This window comes from Dromaius novaehollandiae, chromosome 1 (assembly GCF_036370855.1).
Source record: "Dromaius novaehollandiae isolate bDroNov1 chromosome 1, bDroNov1.hap1, whole genome shotgun sequence".
Lineage (NCBI taxonomy): Eukaryota > Metazoa > Chordata > Aves > Casuariiformes > Dromaiidae > Dromaius > Dromaius novaehollandiae.
In genome coordinates this window covers 63,728,731-63,748,586 of record NC_088098.1, presented here as the reverse complement: position 1 = coordinate 63,748,586, position 19,856 = coordinate 63,728,731, and the positions used below count along the sequence as shown (strand labels likewise).

At 44.8% G+C, this 19,856-nt stretch overlaps 1 protein-coding gene across 1 annotated transcript in view; it reads right to left on the bottom strand.

Annotated features, from left to right (window-relative positions):
- OVCH1 (ovochymase 1) overlaps window positions 1-19,856 on the bottom strand; it is a 47,487-nt gene that overhangs the window by 16,032 nt on the left and 11,599 nt on the right. Inside the window, 16 exon segments of the mRNA XM_064509204.1 lie at window positions 5,849-6,005; window positions 6,884-7,031; window positions 7,692-7,756; window positions 7,758-7,889; window positions 8,558-8,630; window positions 9,024-9,106; window positions 9,108-9,205; window positions 12,038-12,131; window positions 13,212-13,342; window positions 13,512-13,611; window positions 13,613-13,653; window positions 14,524-14,657; window positions 15,324-15,414; window positions 16,576-16,768; window positions 17,799-17,877; window positions 18,727-18,826. Coding sequence (XP_064365274.1) covers window positions 5,849-6,005; window positions 6,884-7,031; window positions 7,692-7,756; window positions 7,758-7,889; window positions 8,558-8,630; window positions 9,024-9,106; window positions 9,108-9,205; window positions 12,038-12,131; window positions 13,212-13,342; window positions 13,512-13,611; window positions 13,613-13,653; window positions 14,524-14,657; window positions 15,324-15,414; window positions 16,576-16,768; window positions 17,799-17,877; window positions 18,727-18,826 — 1,719 coding nt within the window.

Below are 19,856 nucleotides of genomic sequence, written 5' to 3'. Positions count from 1 at the left end.
AGCTAAATTAGAGCCTATCACCTGTGCATGTATAGGTATGTTTGCTCTCCCTTCTGTCCCAAGACTCCAACACAGTAAAGGAAAGGATTGATTTTATTTATACATAAGTATTTTCATGCTATACAGTTTGCACAGTAGTCAAGAAAGCCAGTTTTCGAGTTGCCATTTCAAACAGATGTAGGAGTATGTTACTGCCCTGCATCTTCCTCTCTCTCTCCCACTTTTCCATCTCTCCTCCTTTTCCCCTGCTCTGCACACAGAGCCTTTTAAAGAGGAAGCAAGCAGCATTCCATCCCTGCACTTTGCAGTGGGAGAGCATTCACCTGATGTGCTCCTGCCCCAGCCACACACACCCCTCCAGCCTGGTTTTACTTAACTAGATCACTGTATACAGTGTGCATGCACACCTGTGAACAGAGGCCTCCGGAAAAATCTAAGCTTTCTGTAGAACAGCATTAAATCTCTTGCCTTTATTTTTCTTTAGTCTCTCTTCTGCAGCTTGTGCTATTTAGACCCACATTTCAGTGAGCAAGCTGTTCCTTGGCAGGGTTAGGAGCAACACATGGGAAGGCCATAGTGTTCTGTAGAGAAGATACGTCATCTTCTAGTGCAAAAGTCACACCCCTACTCCTGACCTTAACATCGTCATTTATTCCATTTCCAAGACTTATGTAATACATACTGTCTTTGCACTTCACTGTAGGTGGAGAGATTTCTGGGGGTACAGAGGAAGTGGGTTGACTTTGAGTAAGAAGCTGCTAGTGTAGGAGGTCACAGGTCACTTGTATGGACAAGTCTCTTCCATAACACAGCTTGCCTGAATACCACAGCTTATTTCTACATAGCATCTTTTACCATTTGTGCTAGAGGACTACTCTCTCATCAAGTCAACACAGTATGCTCACAAAGGGATTGAGGGGATTAAGCCAATTTTACACCCAGATAGCCTGGGCTCTGAAGTTTAATTTAAGGCTGCAACAGAGCCATACAACTGGAGATGAAATACTTTCTGAAACCAGCCCAAGCAAAAGTGAAAAATTTCTAGGACTGAATGGCCTCAAATGGATTATTTATTGTTACCTAGCACTTTTCTTCCTCTTTGGCTCTCTTCATATATTCCAAGAAACTCCTCCTGGCAGTTCAGTGATGTTGGTACTGACAGATGCTTTACTATGATCTTTGCCATGCCCATCAGACACATTCAGAGCATGTGAGAGCTCTCCACTTCCCACATATCCTGATGAGGAAGGAGCTGAGATAAAGCCCCTGGGCTCTTCTGACTCCACTTCTGACACGCATTCTGTGAATAAATGTGCAATTCAAAGATAAAAGCATCAAGAAGACAGTAAGACCTTTCTACAAAGTCTGCCAGTTCTGCCCATGATTGAAGGTAAATAAAATCAGCAGGAAACGGTGATGGCCTGCTGGAACTTTGAATATTCTGATATAATTGGCAAAAGCATAGCTACTGGCACCATTGGAATGGGAGACACTTAATCAGCAACAATGAATGGATCTGTTCACAAGTCTAACCCTACACTGGCCTTTAAAAAAAAAAAAAAAAAAAAAAAAAGCGTTCCCATCAGCAATATTCAGTCATTATTTAGATTACAATATGCAGACTGGCAAAAGCCTATAGGAATTTCAGTGTACAGTGTCAAAAGGTAAGTCCTGCCACCTTAGGCTCAGAAACCCAGGCAGCAGAGGCAAGCTAGAGAGTGCAACAGGGTGAGATGCCAGGCCTTAGAGAAAAGCAGACTTGCTTGCAAATTCAGTCAGAGCATCATTCTGAACTGTGATTCAAATCAGTGCCTGGAAAACAGATAGCAGGTTGGCCATGCACCCAGGCTAACAAGCCAACCAAGCTCAAGGGTTCTCACTGCTGAGTCTGGAAGAATCGTGGTTTGGTTTTTTAATATTGACCTTGTGACCAGCCTTTGACAAGAGTTATGAAATATTATGAAATATCATGCTTTTGTCTGCACATTCTCTGGTTCTCTAGAAACACAGCAACAGAGCTGGGTTAGCTTGCACACACAGCACACTCAGATTCAACACTTGTTAAATAAGAGACCAAATCAACAGGGAAATATCTGGAAGCATCTGAGTAGTTATAGCAGTGCAGGAGGAGAGAAAACAAGATCACTAACGAGAACTGTGTGTCCCTTTAGTACCTAGCATAATGGGGTTGCTTGCCTCTCAAGACAGCAATTTTTAAAGTCATACCCTCTGTAGAACAGCTTTAATTCTGTGCAACTATGTTTCCTCCTACACCAACATTTATGAGCTTTCTGCTAGGATGAGGCACTGGCACCTGCAACTGTCTCTGAGTACCTGTCACAGATGCCAACAGAACAGAGGGGGAGAGGGAAGAGGGAGACCTGAGCCCTTTGGCAGCCTGGCAATCCTTGAAGCACCAAAGGGAGAGGAGAGGAGCATTTTTCTCTCAAGGAGGTACTATGGCATGAACAGCACTGCACAGCAGAGATGCAGCTACTATGAGGGTGCATACAAGCCCAGGTACATGCGAGGAAGTACAACTTGGCTTGACTCACAGTGGAAGAGAGCTCAGCCAAGCTGAATTATGGATAGGGTGCCCTTCCTCCAGAAAAGCTGGCCTAAAATAATTCTACCATTATAATCAAGGTTAAAAAGCAAGGAGTTAGTCTCACACCTTCGCACAAGGGTGAGGCAAGGGCTCCTACACACATGCTCCATCCTTCTGGGAGGAACCAGGCCCTGCACTTGCAGAAGACAGCTGGGAAGGGCAGCAAAGGCATGGGGAAGGACAGTAAAGCCGACCACATCAAGGCATGACAGCTTTGCCCACAGTTCATTTTAAGAACTGTTTTGGCATTCAGGGTCACCCTCAATTCAGGTCATTCCAGCACCTTGTGCTTGCCTCAACTTTGAGCTCACCCATGGGTGAGCTGCTGCTGTTGAGGCAGGAGCCTGGGTGCTTTTCCAGAGCTTCTACAAGTTCAGCACTGGGGTGCTGTGCTGACGTTCCTCCCACAGTGCTTCGCCTTCCCAGGGAAGGAAAGCATCCCCACCTCCTGTTGCATTATCACTTCAGGGGGCCTATTTTTATTTCAGTGGCCTGATGTCTCAGAGCGCCAGCAAGGATGCCAATTAGAAGAACAGGAGAACACACACTGCATGCCAACACCCTCCTTACTGCACAAGTCAGCAAGCAGAGCTGGTAACACATTCCCTCCCAAACAGATTGCTTTTTAAAGCCATGAACAATAGCATTCACTGACTTGTCACCAGAGCTAGTGTCACCTGGCTCCTTGAGGGTACTTCAGTCTTTTCATCACTCTTCCAAAAGGATCACAACATCAATTGTGTAGAAACATTTAAATGCTTAATAAGCAGGAGGAAGCACATCAAGAAGACAGGATTGTTTGTAAGCCTGCTGTTGCTATTAAAGCATGAGAGCATGCCTCACCCATGATGTGGGCTCTGGTCAAGCTAAGTGCAAGTGTAAACAGATCTTAAGTAATAGTCTCTGCCCTGAGAAATTCAGAATCCAAAAGACAGAAGATTAAAGAAATAGACTATCACCCCATTTCATAGATTGCAAGGTAGAAGTAAAGGAGACTAAGCAGCATAGCCAAGGGCACAGGAAACCTGTAGCAACAATGTTAATGGATCTGTTATTCAGAGCAAGCATATTGCTTCTAGCCACAACAGGGTCTTTTCTCTAGGCTACACTCAGTCTCCTTCCCCTCCCTCTCCCAGTGAATGTGCCAACACTTTTTTGAGGACAAAAATCAGCGTTTTAAATCACACACTCCATTTGCACTGAGATGTTTGAGGGTCTTACACTTGTTATCAGGCACTGTCCAGAACTGCTCAAACTGAGTCAGCTCCTCCATCCTCTGCAAAGCAAGTGCTGCAGCCCCTTGTGCATGACAACTACATGCAGTTATACAGAGGCAAGGAGTCACTACCTTGTTTACGTGCCTCTCCCACAATTTGTGCACTTTGTGGGCAAGCTGGTTGGCCATTCCCATGCTGAGGTCCCAAGTCCACCGTTGCTTCCCTGCGATGTGCTCTGTTCACCATCTGAAGAGGCACAACACACTTACAGCCAGTTTAACACAGAGCTTACTGAGCAACATTCATTATGGTCAAACACTTCCTGCAATGGGAAGGCTATTTTACTTGTGTGAAAGTCAGATACAGGAGCCAACAGTCAGTACCTGGCTCAAAGAGCCCTTGGAGCTTTGAACCTTTTGTATGAAGTTGCATATAAAGAATACATATGCAGTACTAAAGCCTCCACCATTGGCAAGGATTTACAGCTAAAGCTGTACAATTCCTCTGCATAAACTGCCCGACCTACAGTAAATCCACAAAGGCCATCACAGCTAATAGCCAATGGTCAGCAGCCAGTTGCATTTGATCCAAGCGAATGGAAGATATCTCCAGCCAGCTCTCAGCTTATTTGTAGACATGATCTGGCTACTATACAAGTGATTAGTTTTTTTAAAAAATAGCTTTAGTTTGTTTAGCAGAAGGTTCTCATACTTAGTTCACACCTGTACTAACATTTCTATTTTAGGTCAATGTGGGACTAAGAATGACCCTGCGAGGGAAAAGTGAGATGACAGCAGTACAAAGCAGAAGAATGAACTCTCATCTGACTTGAGTGAATGGAGCATTATCCACAGTATTCTTTTCTTTAGTATATACTTTAATTTCCTGTTCATAACTGCACCACACTTTATTTAGGATACAGCAAAAATGTATTCCTGTTACCAGAAATCCTCCATTTTCCATTAGCAGAAATATAATAAAATACAGGATGGGTAGGAACATGAAAACTCTGTCCAGGATTAGCTCTTTCCTCTCTTTCCCAAGAAATGCTGTGGGACAATCAAAGCTATTCACTAAAGAGAGAACTACATTCTTGGCTCTATGTGTGCACATGCAGGCAAGGGAGAGGGATAAGACTCTGGAAGACAAATGTTTGGCATCAGCTTTTTCCCAGTGCAACTACTTTGAGCCAAAGTCCAAAGTGAAACATTTCTCTTGAATGACAGATCAGTTTGTTTAACATGAGGAAAAGAAAAAAGGCTTGAAGCAATTTGGTGGCTTTTTGGGATCTCTCAAAAAATATTCCATCAGATTAAAGAAATTGAAGCAGTAGATTTCTCCTTTTGCCAATGAAACTACAGAGCTAAGATACCCTTGGCTGAAGGGTGGCAGGAATGAAACTGCTGGGAAAGAGAAGTAGAGGGCTGGTGCAGGAAAGAGTGTGACAATGCTGGAGGTCATGTAAGTCACCTCAAAAACAATTTTGCTCCCCTCATTTCTGTACATAAGAAACATCAATTTAAGGACATGGGCCTCTTCCTGTTATAAGTGGCCTATCACTTCTGTAGACAAGATCAGTCCTTATTCACTACTGCGTTTATCCTACAGAGTGAATGTAGTGTTATTTATATCTAGATACCCACACACCCCAGTTCAGTTTATGGTGTTGTCCCGAACTGTTCTGTATATCAAAGCCTGAGTCGGGGTGGAATTTTCAGCAGCAGCTTCTTTTTACTGAGGAAACTGTCCATCTAAAGATTATATTCAATCTGAGATGCAGAAGTGTTAAATACATGTGTTATATTACTAAAAGATCCCATTCCAATTTCCACCAAGTTTTGTTTAGGAGAAAGGGATGAGGAAGAGGAGGACTTCCTGCAGGAAGTTAGTGACACCACCTGTATTTTTTTTCCCCTCCTCCCAAGTTTCCTCGGAAAACCTACCAGAAAAAGACTCAATGTACCTGGACTATTTTCTACAAAGGGCTACTCAGGACATACCTTGTTTAGGCAAAGAAACTCACCTTTCATTGTTAGTCTTATCCAGTCCAGAAAAGTCCTCACCCTTGAATAGACTCCCGGTTTCCCTGGCCTGGCACAGCCAATTCCCCAGCTAGCAAGGCCATAAAGAATAAATGGTCCGTTTTCCTTGTTGCAAACCAAAGGGCCACCAGAACCGCCCTAAGCAGCAGAGACCAGTGGACTCGGTTATTTTGTTTGGCCTCCACAATGCTATAAGCTAAAAGAGCAGTGACAGATCAGATTTGACAAGGAAAAGCCTCTGTGCAAGAACAGGGTATTTAGCTCCTGGCACAATTCATCCACAAGCTGAAATGAAAACACTGATTTAAAGGTTTGGTCATCAGCAGAGCGGTGTGGAATAAAGACTGAGCACAGGCTGAAGACTTAAGAGCACTAGGATCAATCATTTTATGGTGCATGTAATTTATTAGTCTGCCATAAGATTGCAGTATAAAGCAGGATCTGCTTTTTAAGCTTGACAATGCTTTGGTCAAAATTACTTTGCCGTTTATTTCCTCAGCTGTTCTTACCTACTTGCATCATGATTTCAGGGAGATTAGTTAGTTCCTGGATAGTGCTTTAAATACAGGAAGTTTTATAAAACCAATAGAAATCATAATAATTTATTTCTCTTATTGAGAAAGGGTCTTAGAAGGGGTTGCAAGCAAGCTACAATTAGAACATATTTCACCAAGCTGAGAGAGGTTTCAGGAAGTGTAAGAGCAGAACATCCTCTCCTTCACAGTTCTCCAAGATTACTGCCTAGAGAAACATTACTAAGATCTGTGGTCATAGTTTCAAACAGCACTATGCCTCGCATATAACTCCAGTATACGTTGACTGCATCTACTGCTCTTATAAGTACTGTCCTTTCAATGGACGAACAACTGCTGGAGCTTTTAATTGCCATTTGATGTACAGTGTTCCTCCCCCACCGCCGCATCCTCTCCCACCCCTTCCCCCAGATGATCTACCAACATCTGCCTAGAGACAAAAGCAGACACCTTCAAGAGCACTCAGCTCTTGTTTCACCTCACCTGGCAAGAGTCCTGCCCTCCAGCAGAAACAAAGCCTGCACAAAGCTTTCTAGCTGTGATCCGTCCAGGGTGATTTAAGTAGTAGTTTCTCTCACAGACTTCATTCTCAAGTACAGGAACCTGTGTCTGCTGCACTTGTCTAGCTCTTCTTCCATCTGCTTGGGAAATAAATTGGCAACACGCTTGCACAATATTTACACCATAAATGATTTGCAGGGCTAGAAAGCTCACCACTACAAATATCTGAAAGGATTCACCTAAAAGACACAAATTTCCCACTGTCCATGTCTAAAGTAAATCAGATCCAACTGGGCAACTCAGTAAAGGGATTCAACTTCACTCCAGATTGCCCAAACCTTCTGCTTACAGCTTACTCATATGTCAGCTCTTCTAGTTGCAGGAGGCATTTCCCCTTCCTCAGAAGTGGTATGGACCCTAGCTGCAGGCAATCATCTGGCAAAAGGGGCGTCAGTTCATCCCATCCAGGGCAGAAACTGATGCTCACTACTTTGCTACAGAAAGTGATCAATCTCAAGTTCAGGTTCTGCAAATAGGAGCCAGTGCTCTATCTATTCCAAGCTTTTCCATACAAAGTGACTCATATTCCTATATGAATTGCTTGCATCCCTAAACAGTTTATTAACATGAAAAGATCTCCCCTTAAGTCACAGTGGGGCTCAAATTAAGACACAAACTCATTGCACCTTGGAAATGAGCAATTGCTAGGGTAAGTCTGAACAGATGAATAAAATTCAAGATGGGAAAGTGTGTTCTGCTCATAATGGGCAAATAGGCAAAAGCAGAAGACCCACCTTCTTCAGTGATCTCCCATCCAGACATAGCACAGAGGGAAGAGGAAGATAAGGGCACAGATGCTGTTGAGCAAACACACTGGCCTCACAGCAGCATTGTACTCCAGAGGGACATCTAGTTGAACCAGGGAAACAGAGTCACAGCTCACTATGTCAAAACTGGGATGAACCACGATGGTTTTTACCCACCTCATCTGTAACAAGACCAGAAGGGTTAGGGCAGAGAAGAACTGCCCTCCAGAGTGCTTTCTGAAAGCATACTTGTAAAGGAAGAGGGACAAAAATCCCACTAACAGTTGTCAGGCCAGAGAAGACAATATTTCATGAAAATAAACAAAAAGGTGTGAGGACTTGGAAGACAAATCCCTCACTTATCAGTTTTTCTGTTGCAAAGATTGCTGGGACAGCTTATTTAGACCTCCTGAGCCTAGAGAGAAAACTCTCATTGTGCAAACACAAGCCAGGAAGGTTTTGCAGAAGTCTAGCATGAATCCCTTTTGCTTCTTTTCCACATGCATTTCTTCCTCCCCCTCCCTAAGAGTGCATAGTCAGCAAGCTTTTTTATGGGCAGAAATATTGCTCAGCACCAAGAGAGCAAGACCCTGAGAACACTCAGTCATCTGCTATATTTTTAGTGACGGTGAGAAGAGGCAGATATAAAACACTCCTCTACAGGCTGCAAGTTAGCTATGAGACCAGAGTTACTGGATTTCCTTTCTCATCCCTTAACACGTGCTATATATCTGTTACTTTGTCTTGTTGTCAGCACCATATTATCTATGCATACCAGATTCCTCCAAACAGACCTGTAAGGGCAAATGCAGTGCAGTCAATGTTTTATATGGTATTGCTTACTTTTTACCTGTTCTGTTGACTCTCTCAGGGCTCTGTCATGGTCTCCTGCTGTCACAGTCCAGTGAAAGGGTTTATTGGATCTGTATATCGAAAGCAAACATGCTGGAGCTACTTACAGTCAGCCTTACAGCTCCCTTATTCAGCACTCGCACACTGAGTCTTCTCTAATTAGGCACTTATTCCCAGGAATGCTGAGTAAGAGCTTCTCACCACAGCAAGTGCTTGACATCAGCTCTGCCATCAGAGCTGTAGCAAAGCCAGATAGTGCCATTAACTTTAACATATCAAGCACAGACAAGACCAAAACAGTGCCATGTCTAAAAATGAGTCATAGAGGAAGGGCAGAATGAAAACATAGTAGAGGAAGCAAAGATGTGGATGTAATTTATGGGTAGTTACACAAGTAAGGCTGTTCACACTCCAGCTCAGAAGAGCATTGGCCACCCACAACACACTGGCCGTTCGACACTCGCAGCTGCACACAGTGGGCAGCTGTCAGCAGCCACATGGGGCTGACAACAACCCCATCACACCAGTAGTCTCCAAGGAGCTTCAAAGGCCCCATGCCAAGGCCAGCAGTGGGGGCAGGCCTCTTTGCCCCCAGTAAGACGTTTGAACAGCCATTTGGGAGTAACCATGGGAAGTCTGCAGGCATCTGCAAGACAGCAGAGAGCTAATCAGTGACTTACATTCAAGTTTCTTATTTTGTTGGATAATCCTGCATGGTGGATGCAGCTAGATCAAAGACGTGGGTGACACCAAATTTGTCTGCTCTGTCTGGAATGGATGGGAGAAGGAAATACAGATAATATCCTCAGGATTCAAGTTTTCATTTAACACTTTAGGGAGGAAGCAAGGACCAAGACTGAAAGCAGGCATCTCCCATCCTCTCAGCCTTTGCTTCCCATTGCAGATGGGAAGTGCATGCAACCAGAATGGAGAGGACCTGCTGCATGTCCAGAGAAAAAGTCAGGCCATTTTCCCCACTGTTTTTCTTCTGTACATGATGCACACAAAAGAGGGCTTGAGGTCAGAAATCATCTGCTTCACTGAAAAATCCTGTTATACATTAGGGGAAAGCTTCTAAAAGCAGATCAACCAAACAGAATTTATTTCTTTACCCAAGGGGATATCTTTCAGAAGCAAGATTGGTACAATAGTTGATCCCAAATCTTCTCCTTTTCTAGAAGAAGCAAGAAGAGGAAATAAGAGTCAGCTCTACCTGACTTGGATCAACAGCTCTGGCTTGCAGCCCCCCGCCCCTCACAAAAATCCCCACTCTGGAAGGGAAGTGTTATTCACATCACACCACCACCACCTCAAGCAGCAGCTGGCACACATTCATGAAATGAGGAAGCAATAATAGTCACCCCCAGGTTCAAGGCTCTTCTGTATAATGAGATTTTCAAAAGCGGAGGGGGGTATCAGACTGACAGAATTAACAAGGCTGCTCATTTCAGGTAACAGAAGTTAGTCATTTCTCAGAGAGAAAAAACTTGATTCATCTCCCTTATTCAGAGAAGGGCATTCAGCCACAAGCAGCTATTCTGTTTTAAAATTACCCTGACAGACTGCAGCAGGATTAGTCTAAAAAAATAAGCTCAGGAATCTAAAAATAGATGCAGATGATGTACACATTGTTGTACACAGCAAGCATCTCTGTACTAACCTGAATGAACAAAAGTGAGCCTGGCTCTGAATCCTCTGAAGCTGTTCTCCCCATCACTTTCAAAACGCACCAGCATTGTATTCTCAGGGCTCAGTACTGGTTTAGGAATTGCGAATCCACAGAGATTAGCTGTAGGAAAGAATAGGCTCTACTCAAGATGAGAAATATCATCACTTAAGCACCTCTGGCTTTAGCTAATCTAGGTTTCAAGAAAAAAAAACACAGAAAAACCCATGACAATCTAGAAACTTCATGACTTTCTAAAGGCAGGAACTTCTCCAGAAGACACATTTGACAATGTTCATTAGCTGCCTCCATAAGGAAACCCAGTACAAAACAGGAGCAGCCAGGATTAGTGCACTATAACTATTCTACGGGTATACAAAAATAATCCATGTTTTTCTCATGGTGGAGTTAAAAGTAACCCCAGACAGTGTGAGCACTCTCCATTGCACAAAAACTGCACAGAGAACTGGATCTCCTGTCATATGGGATACAAGCAAAGTCTCTCCTGAATGAGCTACATGTATAGAGAAGGACTTGTAGCACTTGCTTCTTCCTCTGGAGAGCACTCAGTTTGCACAGCATATGGGAGTCCTGTAATTGAAGCTGGACAGGAAGCTTGCAGCATATTCCAGAGGAGTTTTCCTGTAAGAATCACAATTTCCTAAGGCAAAGTTGTGCTGGAAAGCATTGAGTGAAATGCTTCAGGATGCTGAAAGTTTTCCCCTGAAAGATTCCAGATTCTCTTTTGTCAACCTTCTTTCCCTATTTAAATATGCTCTCATTTTCAATGGAAACCAGATTTCTTTTTCAGGGGAGCTCTAGCGTTAATACTTACTCAGCACTTGGTAAACACATGAAACTAAATTACCACCACCAAAACAGGGAGGAAGACCACCTGTCAGTGGCAAACCCAGAACAACAAGCCTAGTATACAGCTTATTTTCTGTAGAGAAAAGAGCACCAGTCTCTCATCATCCTAATCTGTCTTTTGAGTCACATATCAGCCTGTGAAGAGGAAGCCAAAGTTTGACTCAAGTGTCTTCTTTCCTGAGCACTAGATTGCTTTTCACCTTAAGAACAGATATCGAGCTCAGCTAGAGAGAATGTAATGCTTGGAAGCTGTTTAAGCAACTGAAGTGTTGCAACATGCTTCAGTTTGGACGAAACACAGAAGATCTGGAAACATAGTTCTCGTCAAGGAGTTAAGAACATTTTCATTTATGTTAACCTAAAATTTTAATATTGATAAGACTGAAGTAGCTTTAAAGTGAAGAACTAAAAAATGTTTCCTTTTGAAAGTGCGACTGGGTGATGCCCCAGGTTAGCAATTTTTCATTAGTGAAATTCCAGCAGTGTTAGCTCAGTTCATGAAGAATTCATCTCCATTTCAGTGGAATTAGATACCAGTCGGCAGTCATTCTTTCACTCTGCCTTAAAGTTTATCTACAGAAGTGACACTTAGAGCAGAGTTGCTCTTGCTGTCTCCTTAGAGAGCAAGGTACAGGAAGACACTTGTGTGCTTTGCTGGACTGGCAGCAGAACATCAGCTACAGTCCTGTATTAGCCCTGCGATGTCAGCCAGCTCTCCCTGGCATAGCGCTGCCTCCACCAGGACATGGCAACTCCTGGGCTGGTGGAGCTCAACCATAGCACCACGTGCAAGGCAGAAGCATCAGGGTTATGGCAGAAACACTTACCTTGTCCTTCCAGTGATATGTCAAGTACCACATTACTGGAGAGAGCATTCTGAGGATAAAATAAGCCTGTTTTTACAGTGAATTCTAATTTAAGACTGAAGCAATCAGTGCTCACCCAACTGGTTTTCCTCTTCTGCATCACTGTAAACAGTAACTGCATCATAAATACAGCCTGGGCTCAGTTCAACAGCAAAGTCTTCAAACTCCAGCTGCAAAGAGGGCAAGCCAAAGGGAATCATCAAGGTTGGAGTAATAACTGAAGTACTTAACCTAGTTAATGATGGACTGGAGAAAAATTACATTTAGGGAGAATTTGGTCATGGCTTCCCTTGCTGAGGGGTCACATTTTGCATCCAAACACTATTGGAGACCTTGGCCAGACTGTCCTGACTGCTCCCTCTGTGCAGAGCTACAGAACAGGGGTGCAGAGGATCAAGCAGGCCTAAGTTTTGCCTTTAGGGATTTCTCAGGTCATCATACTTTTATTACATCTTTACTACAACACTCAGTGTACTTCCAAATGGTCTGTATGTCCCATATGGAGTGCCCTTGCAAGAGCTTTGCCTTCAAGAATTTTGGGGTGGAGGGGAGGTTTCTACCTTCCTATTTTTTGTCAAACAGCAAGTTATCACATAAATGCAGCAATGTCAACCCAAGTAACAGGTCTGCATGCCACTGAACAGCCCTAGGTTTAACAATTTTTCCACTCCTTAGCCAAGACAGCAGAGGAAAGATGTTGCCATCTTACACTGCTGAAAGCAATGTGACTTCTATCACAAGATGGGACTAGTTCAGTAGGATGCTCACTGCACACAGTGACAGGCAGTAAAAATAAAAAAGGATGCTTGTACTGTGATTGGGAACTATTAGCACACAGCTCATGTACAGCAGGAAGCAAATACCTTGGTATGGAGCTAAGGAGTAGCTTTGTGGCTCTGATAATGCCTTGAGGAAAAGAATGATTATGTTGCTTGCAGCATGATCCCTACCTTTCCCTTTCCCCCTAAACTCTGTGCTGGACTTGAAGATAAAGCTATCTATAGATCAGATTGGTGCCTACAGACTTCAAGCACTTGCCACAGTCATTATGGAGCAGTTAAAGCAGCTCTATACACCAGCTCAGAGGCAACGCCTAATTGGCAAAATATGCCCTGCAAAGAGTCAGCGACCTGGAAACCTTACAGTTTACAGGCTTGCATGTCACAAATGTTTCTGGCAGGATTTTATTGAACTGCTTCCCTGAATAGCTCTTAGTGCAGATGTTTAAACACAGTTTCTCCTTTTATTGCCTTTACGATAGACTCTACTGGAGCCTCAATGAGCCAGTGGCACTTTGTGTTCCTGGGATACAAGCCAGGGTAATTAGCAGTATCAGTCTTCCCCTCTTCCACTAACATTGCCACACTCCCACAGCCTGAACCTATGGACAAGAAAGGAGACAGATTTAATAAATGGAATTATACAGTATTTTTAATAAACCCACTTCAACAACTCAATTTTTAAGGCACCCAGGCACACTAAGGATAGTTATTGTTTTAAGGGGGTCAGAAAGAAGGTGAAAGGAGTTTCTACAGCATAGACAAGGTCACCTCCTTCAGATTCCTTATGAACAGCTGTGAAGGCAAGCTCAAAACCACGGCCAGCGTTGCCTCCGTCAGAAACAAACCTGATGGTGGCTCTGTCTGACTCTTATCAGCAGAGGCACTGGTAGCACATCCCCACAGACCTTACCTGTGGGAAGACATGGAGCTGGTGTTAAGGGTGGACAGAGCATATATTTATTCAGGCAAATCAGCAATTCATTATGCTAGATCCCATCAGGAAGGTCTCTTCTCACGCTGAATAGAGACACTACGCTGCTTTAGTTACCTGAAAATATTTAGAGGCTGTAGAGGAAGAACTGAAGAAATAGGACTTCATCCAGAACAACCATATGAACATTCCTAGAGGATGAATTGCACAGACTAAGGATTACCATTAAGCTATTTTTAGCATCTAGCCATTACTACTAAGGTAGAGTGGAGAAGCAGACAGTGTTTGCACGAAACATTTACTCTGATTTCAGAATCAAAAGCACCTCAGAGAGGGACAACAGACCACTTTTCTTTTAGTCATCTCTCTACAGTTACTGAGTAATCTGCATATTTATTCTGCCATATAATCAAATTTGAGACAAACAGCCAGGCTTGTGCTGTCTCCAACACACAAAACACTTGCTGGCTACACTAACACACTCCAGCATCAGAAACTCACTTGGGCGTGTACCAGCAAAGCAAGGCTAAGCACTCAATTTATTCTGCTATCCAGGATTCATAGGTATAAGGGAGACAAAGCAGATGGGGCACAGAGGATTTGTGTACAGCTTTAAGACACTGAGACACTTTTTAGCCCACGACCTTACCCTGGATGCCAGGGGAAGTATGAACATGTGCCTCAGTCCCACCTGCCTTGCTCCATTGGGGTATCTTTACTCACTCAGTTGGGATTGCAGTGCAAAATACAAAAGGCTTCTCAAAAGCTGGCCAAATTTGTTATTATTCATGGCAAGCAATGACAAGATATTACACCCAGTAACCCTCACTCCAAGGCACACAGACTTACTGATTAGCTCTCTTCTGTTTGAATAGAGGGACATGTAATCACAGTCACATCCAACTTGGCTCTCTATGTCTAGTTTGGTGAAGTGTATCAAGATCATCTTCTCTTCTGGCACTGTTATATTCCAGATGCACAGGCTAGAAGCAAGCAATAGCAAAGGCATATCTACATGGCTGAGCTTAGCCCTTGTTGGTCCCACCTTTGGTTGAGAATCTCCAGTGACCACTTTGCTGCTAACACAGGCCACAATCTGATGACTGATGTCATCAGCTTCACCTGGCAAAGTTTATAGTCTTCCCTCTTTGCATAAGCTGTCTGGGAAGAGAGTCACCAATAGCAAAGAACTGCTGTGAATTTGCTCAGCGCTAGTTGGGGACTGATGCTTCCTTACAGCAGCTCTGTTGTACAAAGGACATGCTGCCAGCCCAGGTCACCTCATTCCTGTGTACCTTGCAAGAGCTAAAAGCTTCTTAGCGTGAGCTGACATAGATATGATCAGACTACAAAGGATAAAGGATAAACAGCTCTCCAGTCATGATTTTATGAGTGTGGCTAATGTAGAACCTGTATTACAAACAGACTTTGTGTCTTCCTGTCCTCATGGCTGTCCTGCTCAGCAAACATAACGGGGGATTTGCATAGCAGGGAACACACATCCACTGTAATCCAGACACTGCTGAAAGCTGTTCCCTGGCCAGCATTGGGCAAGAGACCAAGAGTGGTCAGGAGTGTTCCTGAACACTGGAAAATGCTTCAATAGGTGCTCTGCAGAAAATCCAGTGTTTGGCTACCAGAGCAGATACCTGTTGTCAGGGTAATTATCCTCCAAAGACTGGGGATATTGAACATGACCACTTTCTCCGAAAACCAGTATGCCTTGGGAACTGCACTGAGCTGGCGCAGAAAGAGGACTTGGCACAGCAGATAGTGAGAGAAAAGCATTGTAAGGGATATTTCAATACAGGCACTATCGGTCAAGGCACAGGCTATGGCACTGCACTTGTTTCAAACACAAACACTTGACATGCAGCTGAGAGAAGTCTCAGATGCTAACACACAATTCCTTCCCAAAGTCCTATTTAAAAATCACCCCAAGTCTCCAAAGCTGTCCTGCCAACACAGTAGGCCTGCATTCATTTAGCCTACTAAGAACTGAAATAGCTGCCTCCAAGTTTATTTTTAATTAAACACTGTTTTAATGTTAGTATTCTCTTCATCTTCTATGGCATTTGATTTGTGCGAATCCTGATAGGCTTTGCAAAGCAGAACTAATGCAGCCACTTTGTTTGTAGCCACATGGTTTCTACTCCTTGCAGTTATCATTCCCAATTAAGAGGCACATCCCTAGCTGCACACAGTCCCCTTTAGAAAGCGTAATCATCAAGGAGCCCTGGCAAAGCTGCAACAGGTCAGATATTATTTATAACCAACACCCCAGCTTTGATGGCTATGATGGAAATAATGACATTTTTTAATAACTTGTATTACCACTACAATCATCTGTAGAGAAAAATAGAAGTGGCCTGCAGGGAGTGGCTAGACCCGTGCCTAGCTGTAAAAGGCACTTCTGATAAGCCACTAAAACTGATGCACTTAATCTAGTGCACCTCTTCCCATATGCATTCAAAGCTGTATTTGATTAGGAGATAACCCCTGATCAGTCCTTTGTGCCATGTCAGGAACACAACAGCAGCTCACCTCTCTAGCTGGCAAGCACTCAAAGAGCTTTTATGAGAACAGGATGGGTATTCAGTGCTCAAGGGACACTTCTGAGTTAGAAGGACTGCATTCATCCAGAAAGAGGGCAGTGTGAGTAGCCTTCTGCTTTTCCCCTCAGGGGATGTGAAGGTCAATGCTGCTATTATAACAGTGTTTCTGAAGGGGGAAGTATCTGTTCCAACCTTTGTTTCTACCATCCCAAATTCAGAAAATACTTTGCTACTTATGAAGTGAGCGGAAACAAAACAGGACCACTGTGGGTAGAGGAGGGAAGGCAGAAATGGCAGGACAGTTTTGAATCTCTAAGGTAAACATATAGGAGAGAAAAGCACCTACCAGGTGTCACGTGTTGAGCAATGAAGTCCAGAAATGCAGCCACCCGGGAGAAGATGCCTGGGGAGCCCAAGGCCACAGTGCACCTCTTTGGGGTATTCCAGCCCCTTGCACAGCCAACCCCCCCGGACACCACACCAGCCAGGGTCCAGGCACCACTGGGTCTCATGCATGCAAGGGGGCCTCCAGAGTCACCCTGTCCATCCCATCGAGGAAGAAAAATGCCAGTTATTAATGTGCCAGGAGCATAGGTCTTTACCAGGGTTAAGTTGCAATCTGGCTTTACCACAGAGACCAACATAACCTTGCTTGCATGTCCCCAGTCACCTGTGCCTGGCATGTTTGCTGCTCATTCAGCTGCATTAAATTATCTAACCAGGCCAAGCCTAAGCTCTGTTGCTTCACTCCATGATCTGACTTGCAGTTTAGTACCCTATCCCTCCCTGCCCCCCAAACACACACCCCTTTTTGGTGTGGAATTTAAAAGTGAGTGCTATTGCACTAACACCAGCTACAGCACAACCTTGCAAGTGTTTGAGAAGCTCCCTGCCCTCTACCATAGCTTGCACAAGCTACCTCTTAGTACTAAAGAAAGCATTCATGCAAGTACAACTGAAGCAGACTAGTGACAGTAGACAGCCTTTCCAGGGTCAGGGCAAGACAAGACCCACTCCTGCTATTAGGAACAGCACAGGGAGGACTGGTGTTGAGCAAACTCCAATCTGACAGTCCCACTGGGGAACGGGCTGGGACAGAGGACGTATCAATTCGCCATGTAGGAAAGCTTTACTGCAGGTAGGGGCAGCACCAAGGAAAAGGTGGGAACTTCTTTCTTTCCATCTTCCTGGTAGGACTGTCCATGCCAACTCCCTTGGCTGTTGCATGGAGTGCCACCACTGAAGGTCCCTCCCAGTCCAAGCAGAGGTGATGGCACTTGCATGCTGGAACAAGGCTCCTCCTGTTACCAGTGCTCAGGATAGGTCTAGGCAGGGGAACAGTTTTGCTTTGATTTCCTGCCCACATCAGTATTCCCACCAGCAAAAGGCTCCTCCTGCATTTGTTCTCCTGAAGCTCCTTGTAAAGCCCTTGCTCAGCAGAGAGCTGACAGCATTGTCAACACAGCCTTTTTCCTTTCTCCCAAGAGAAAGATTTGCTGGTGGAAAGGACAGGCCTGCTGCCCAGCAGGAGCTCTCAGGCTGGGCAAACGGCAGGGGACAGGCCATTACCTTGCAGGCATCCTTCCCACCATCAGGAAAGCCAGCACACAGCATGGAGCTCTGCTGCAGTGGCAGCAGGTTCATCTCTCTTGGCAGAGCACCGTAAGTCTCACTGTCAGTGAGGGGCAGCTCCACCTCCTACAGCACAGGAGCTGTCTCCCCAACATTTGCAGAAGCAACAGGGCCACATCCAGCACCTGCCATGGCAGCTGCGCTCTGCAAGACAGCTGGCCCTCCAGGCTGAACAGTAGCCAGCATCCTCCACTTTTGGGAGCCAGGACCAACCACAATGAGTGGCTGAGGAGCTCAGTGCCCACTGCCTGCCTGAAGGTGATGTTTTGAGGCAGTTCAGGGATTGCTGAACAGAGGCACAGAGCTAGGCAAATAAAGGCATTGATTTGACCTCAGCTAGTGCAGAGAGAAGTGCCTCTGAACAGGGCAAGAGCAGGACATGTCCTTGCTGGGGAGAGGGGGAAGGAAGAGGGAACTGGCAGAAAGCAATGCTCACAGATTTCCAGCTTGTTTGAATTTTGGCAGATTTCAAAGAAGTGCAATTCCTTTGAGGAAACAGCTTCCTCATATCTGGAAAAGACAGTATAGAAGGCTGTATATATTTTAAGTATAAGGGAACTACTTTCCCTTTTGTAGCACCTTGTAAGGACAGTTCTGCTTGTGTAAGGGTTCAACACCCAGGCATGCATATGCATGGCATCACTGCAAAGTCTATTCCTAATGGATGCAAAATCCTACAGAGGCAGGAAAACACTGATCTGCACATCCCTGCCAGGGGCCAGTCTTCTGACAAGCAGAGGAGACCTTTAATTTTCCATTTGGCAAAAGTCACTTCTCCTTGTGTTTTTATTTCTGAGGAAAAATGTCTTTCCCTCATTCATTACCTGTATTCGAGCAACTGTCACTAAAGACCCTGCCGTTCTACTCGCCCTCTGACACTTTGCCCCAGCCACTAGCCACGCACAGGATCCCAGCCTCAAAGTCCTTATCTCTGTGGGGAAGGCAGATGGGGTGAACCTCATCCCCTGCAGAGGAAAGGGTGTGCAGCTGAGCACGTGAAGCCAATGCTTCCAGAAGCAAGTCTCATAGCAGGCACAGACAGCATCCTTCAGGCTGTGCTGTTCCATTGTTCCTTCCCCCCAAAATGCTCAGTCACACAAGTATTTATAAAAACAGCAATACAGATTGAAGTTAGTCACATTTAATTGAGTTTATACTGAGCCATGGCAAATTCAGACAGAGATCAGGAAGTTAACTACCTTTAAGTGTTAACATAAGAGCAGGAAGCAGAAGGATAGTTGGGAAGGGGACAAAAGAGGGAGAGGGCAACAGCATGACAAGGCTGATGGGAACAGACGTGAGGTTAGTGCTGCCTGAGATGGTGACTCAAGACAGTGACAAAGGTTTATCCTGCATTGGCTGATCTGCTGTCTGACAGCCAGTCGGTCATGGCCAGCTGGCTGCAGCTCACCCTAGCTCTGTATAACCCAGAGCAGTGCCTCCCAAAAGCCTGGAAAGTTAGAGACTTGTGCCACCTCCCTGATACCAAAACCCTCAGATTGCCTCCAGAGGCTTTGCCTTTGCTGGTAAGAGTACTTGGAGCGAGTACTTGGAGCCTGCTTCTCAGCTGGCAGGATGCTGGCAGTCCATTGCTAATAAACAGCACAGGGTCACGGCTAAGAGTAAGCCGACAGCTTTCCGGCAGCTAACAGAAGTCTGGCATTGGCACAGCAGAGATCGAGGAAACACAGCGCTGTACAGTCTGTACAAGGGGAGCAGAGGCATGCAGGAATTTGGTGCTATAAAGGAAGCACGGGCATATCTGAAGCACAGTCCCTGACCCAAGGGCTAAACTTCCCTGACAATTAATCAAAGTCACTAAAACTGGATTAGAATTACCCTAATCGAATTATGAATTAAAGGCATGGCTGCAGGGATGTGTCTCTAGCCTGGAGAGCAGGGGAAGGAAGAGAAGTGTTTTTCCCGGAGCAGTGAATGAGATTAGCCCTTTCACTGCATAAAGCATCCTCCCACAGCAGCTGCCCTTCCCCCCCC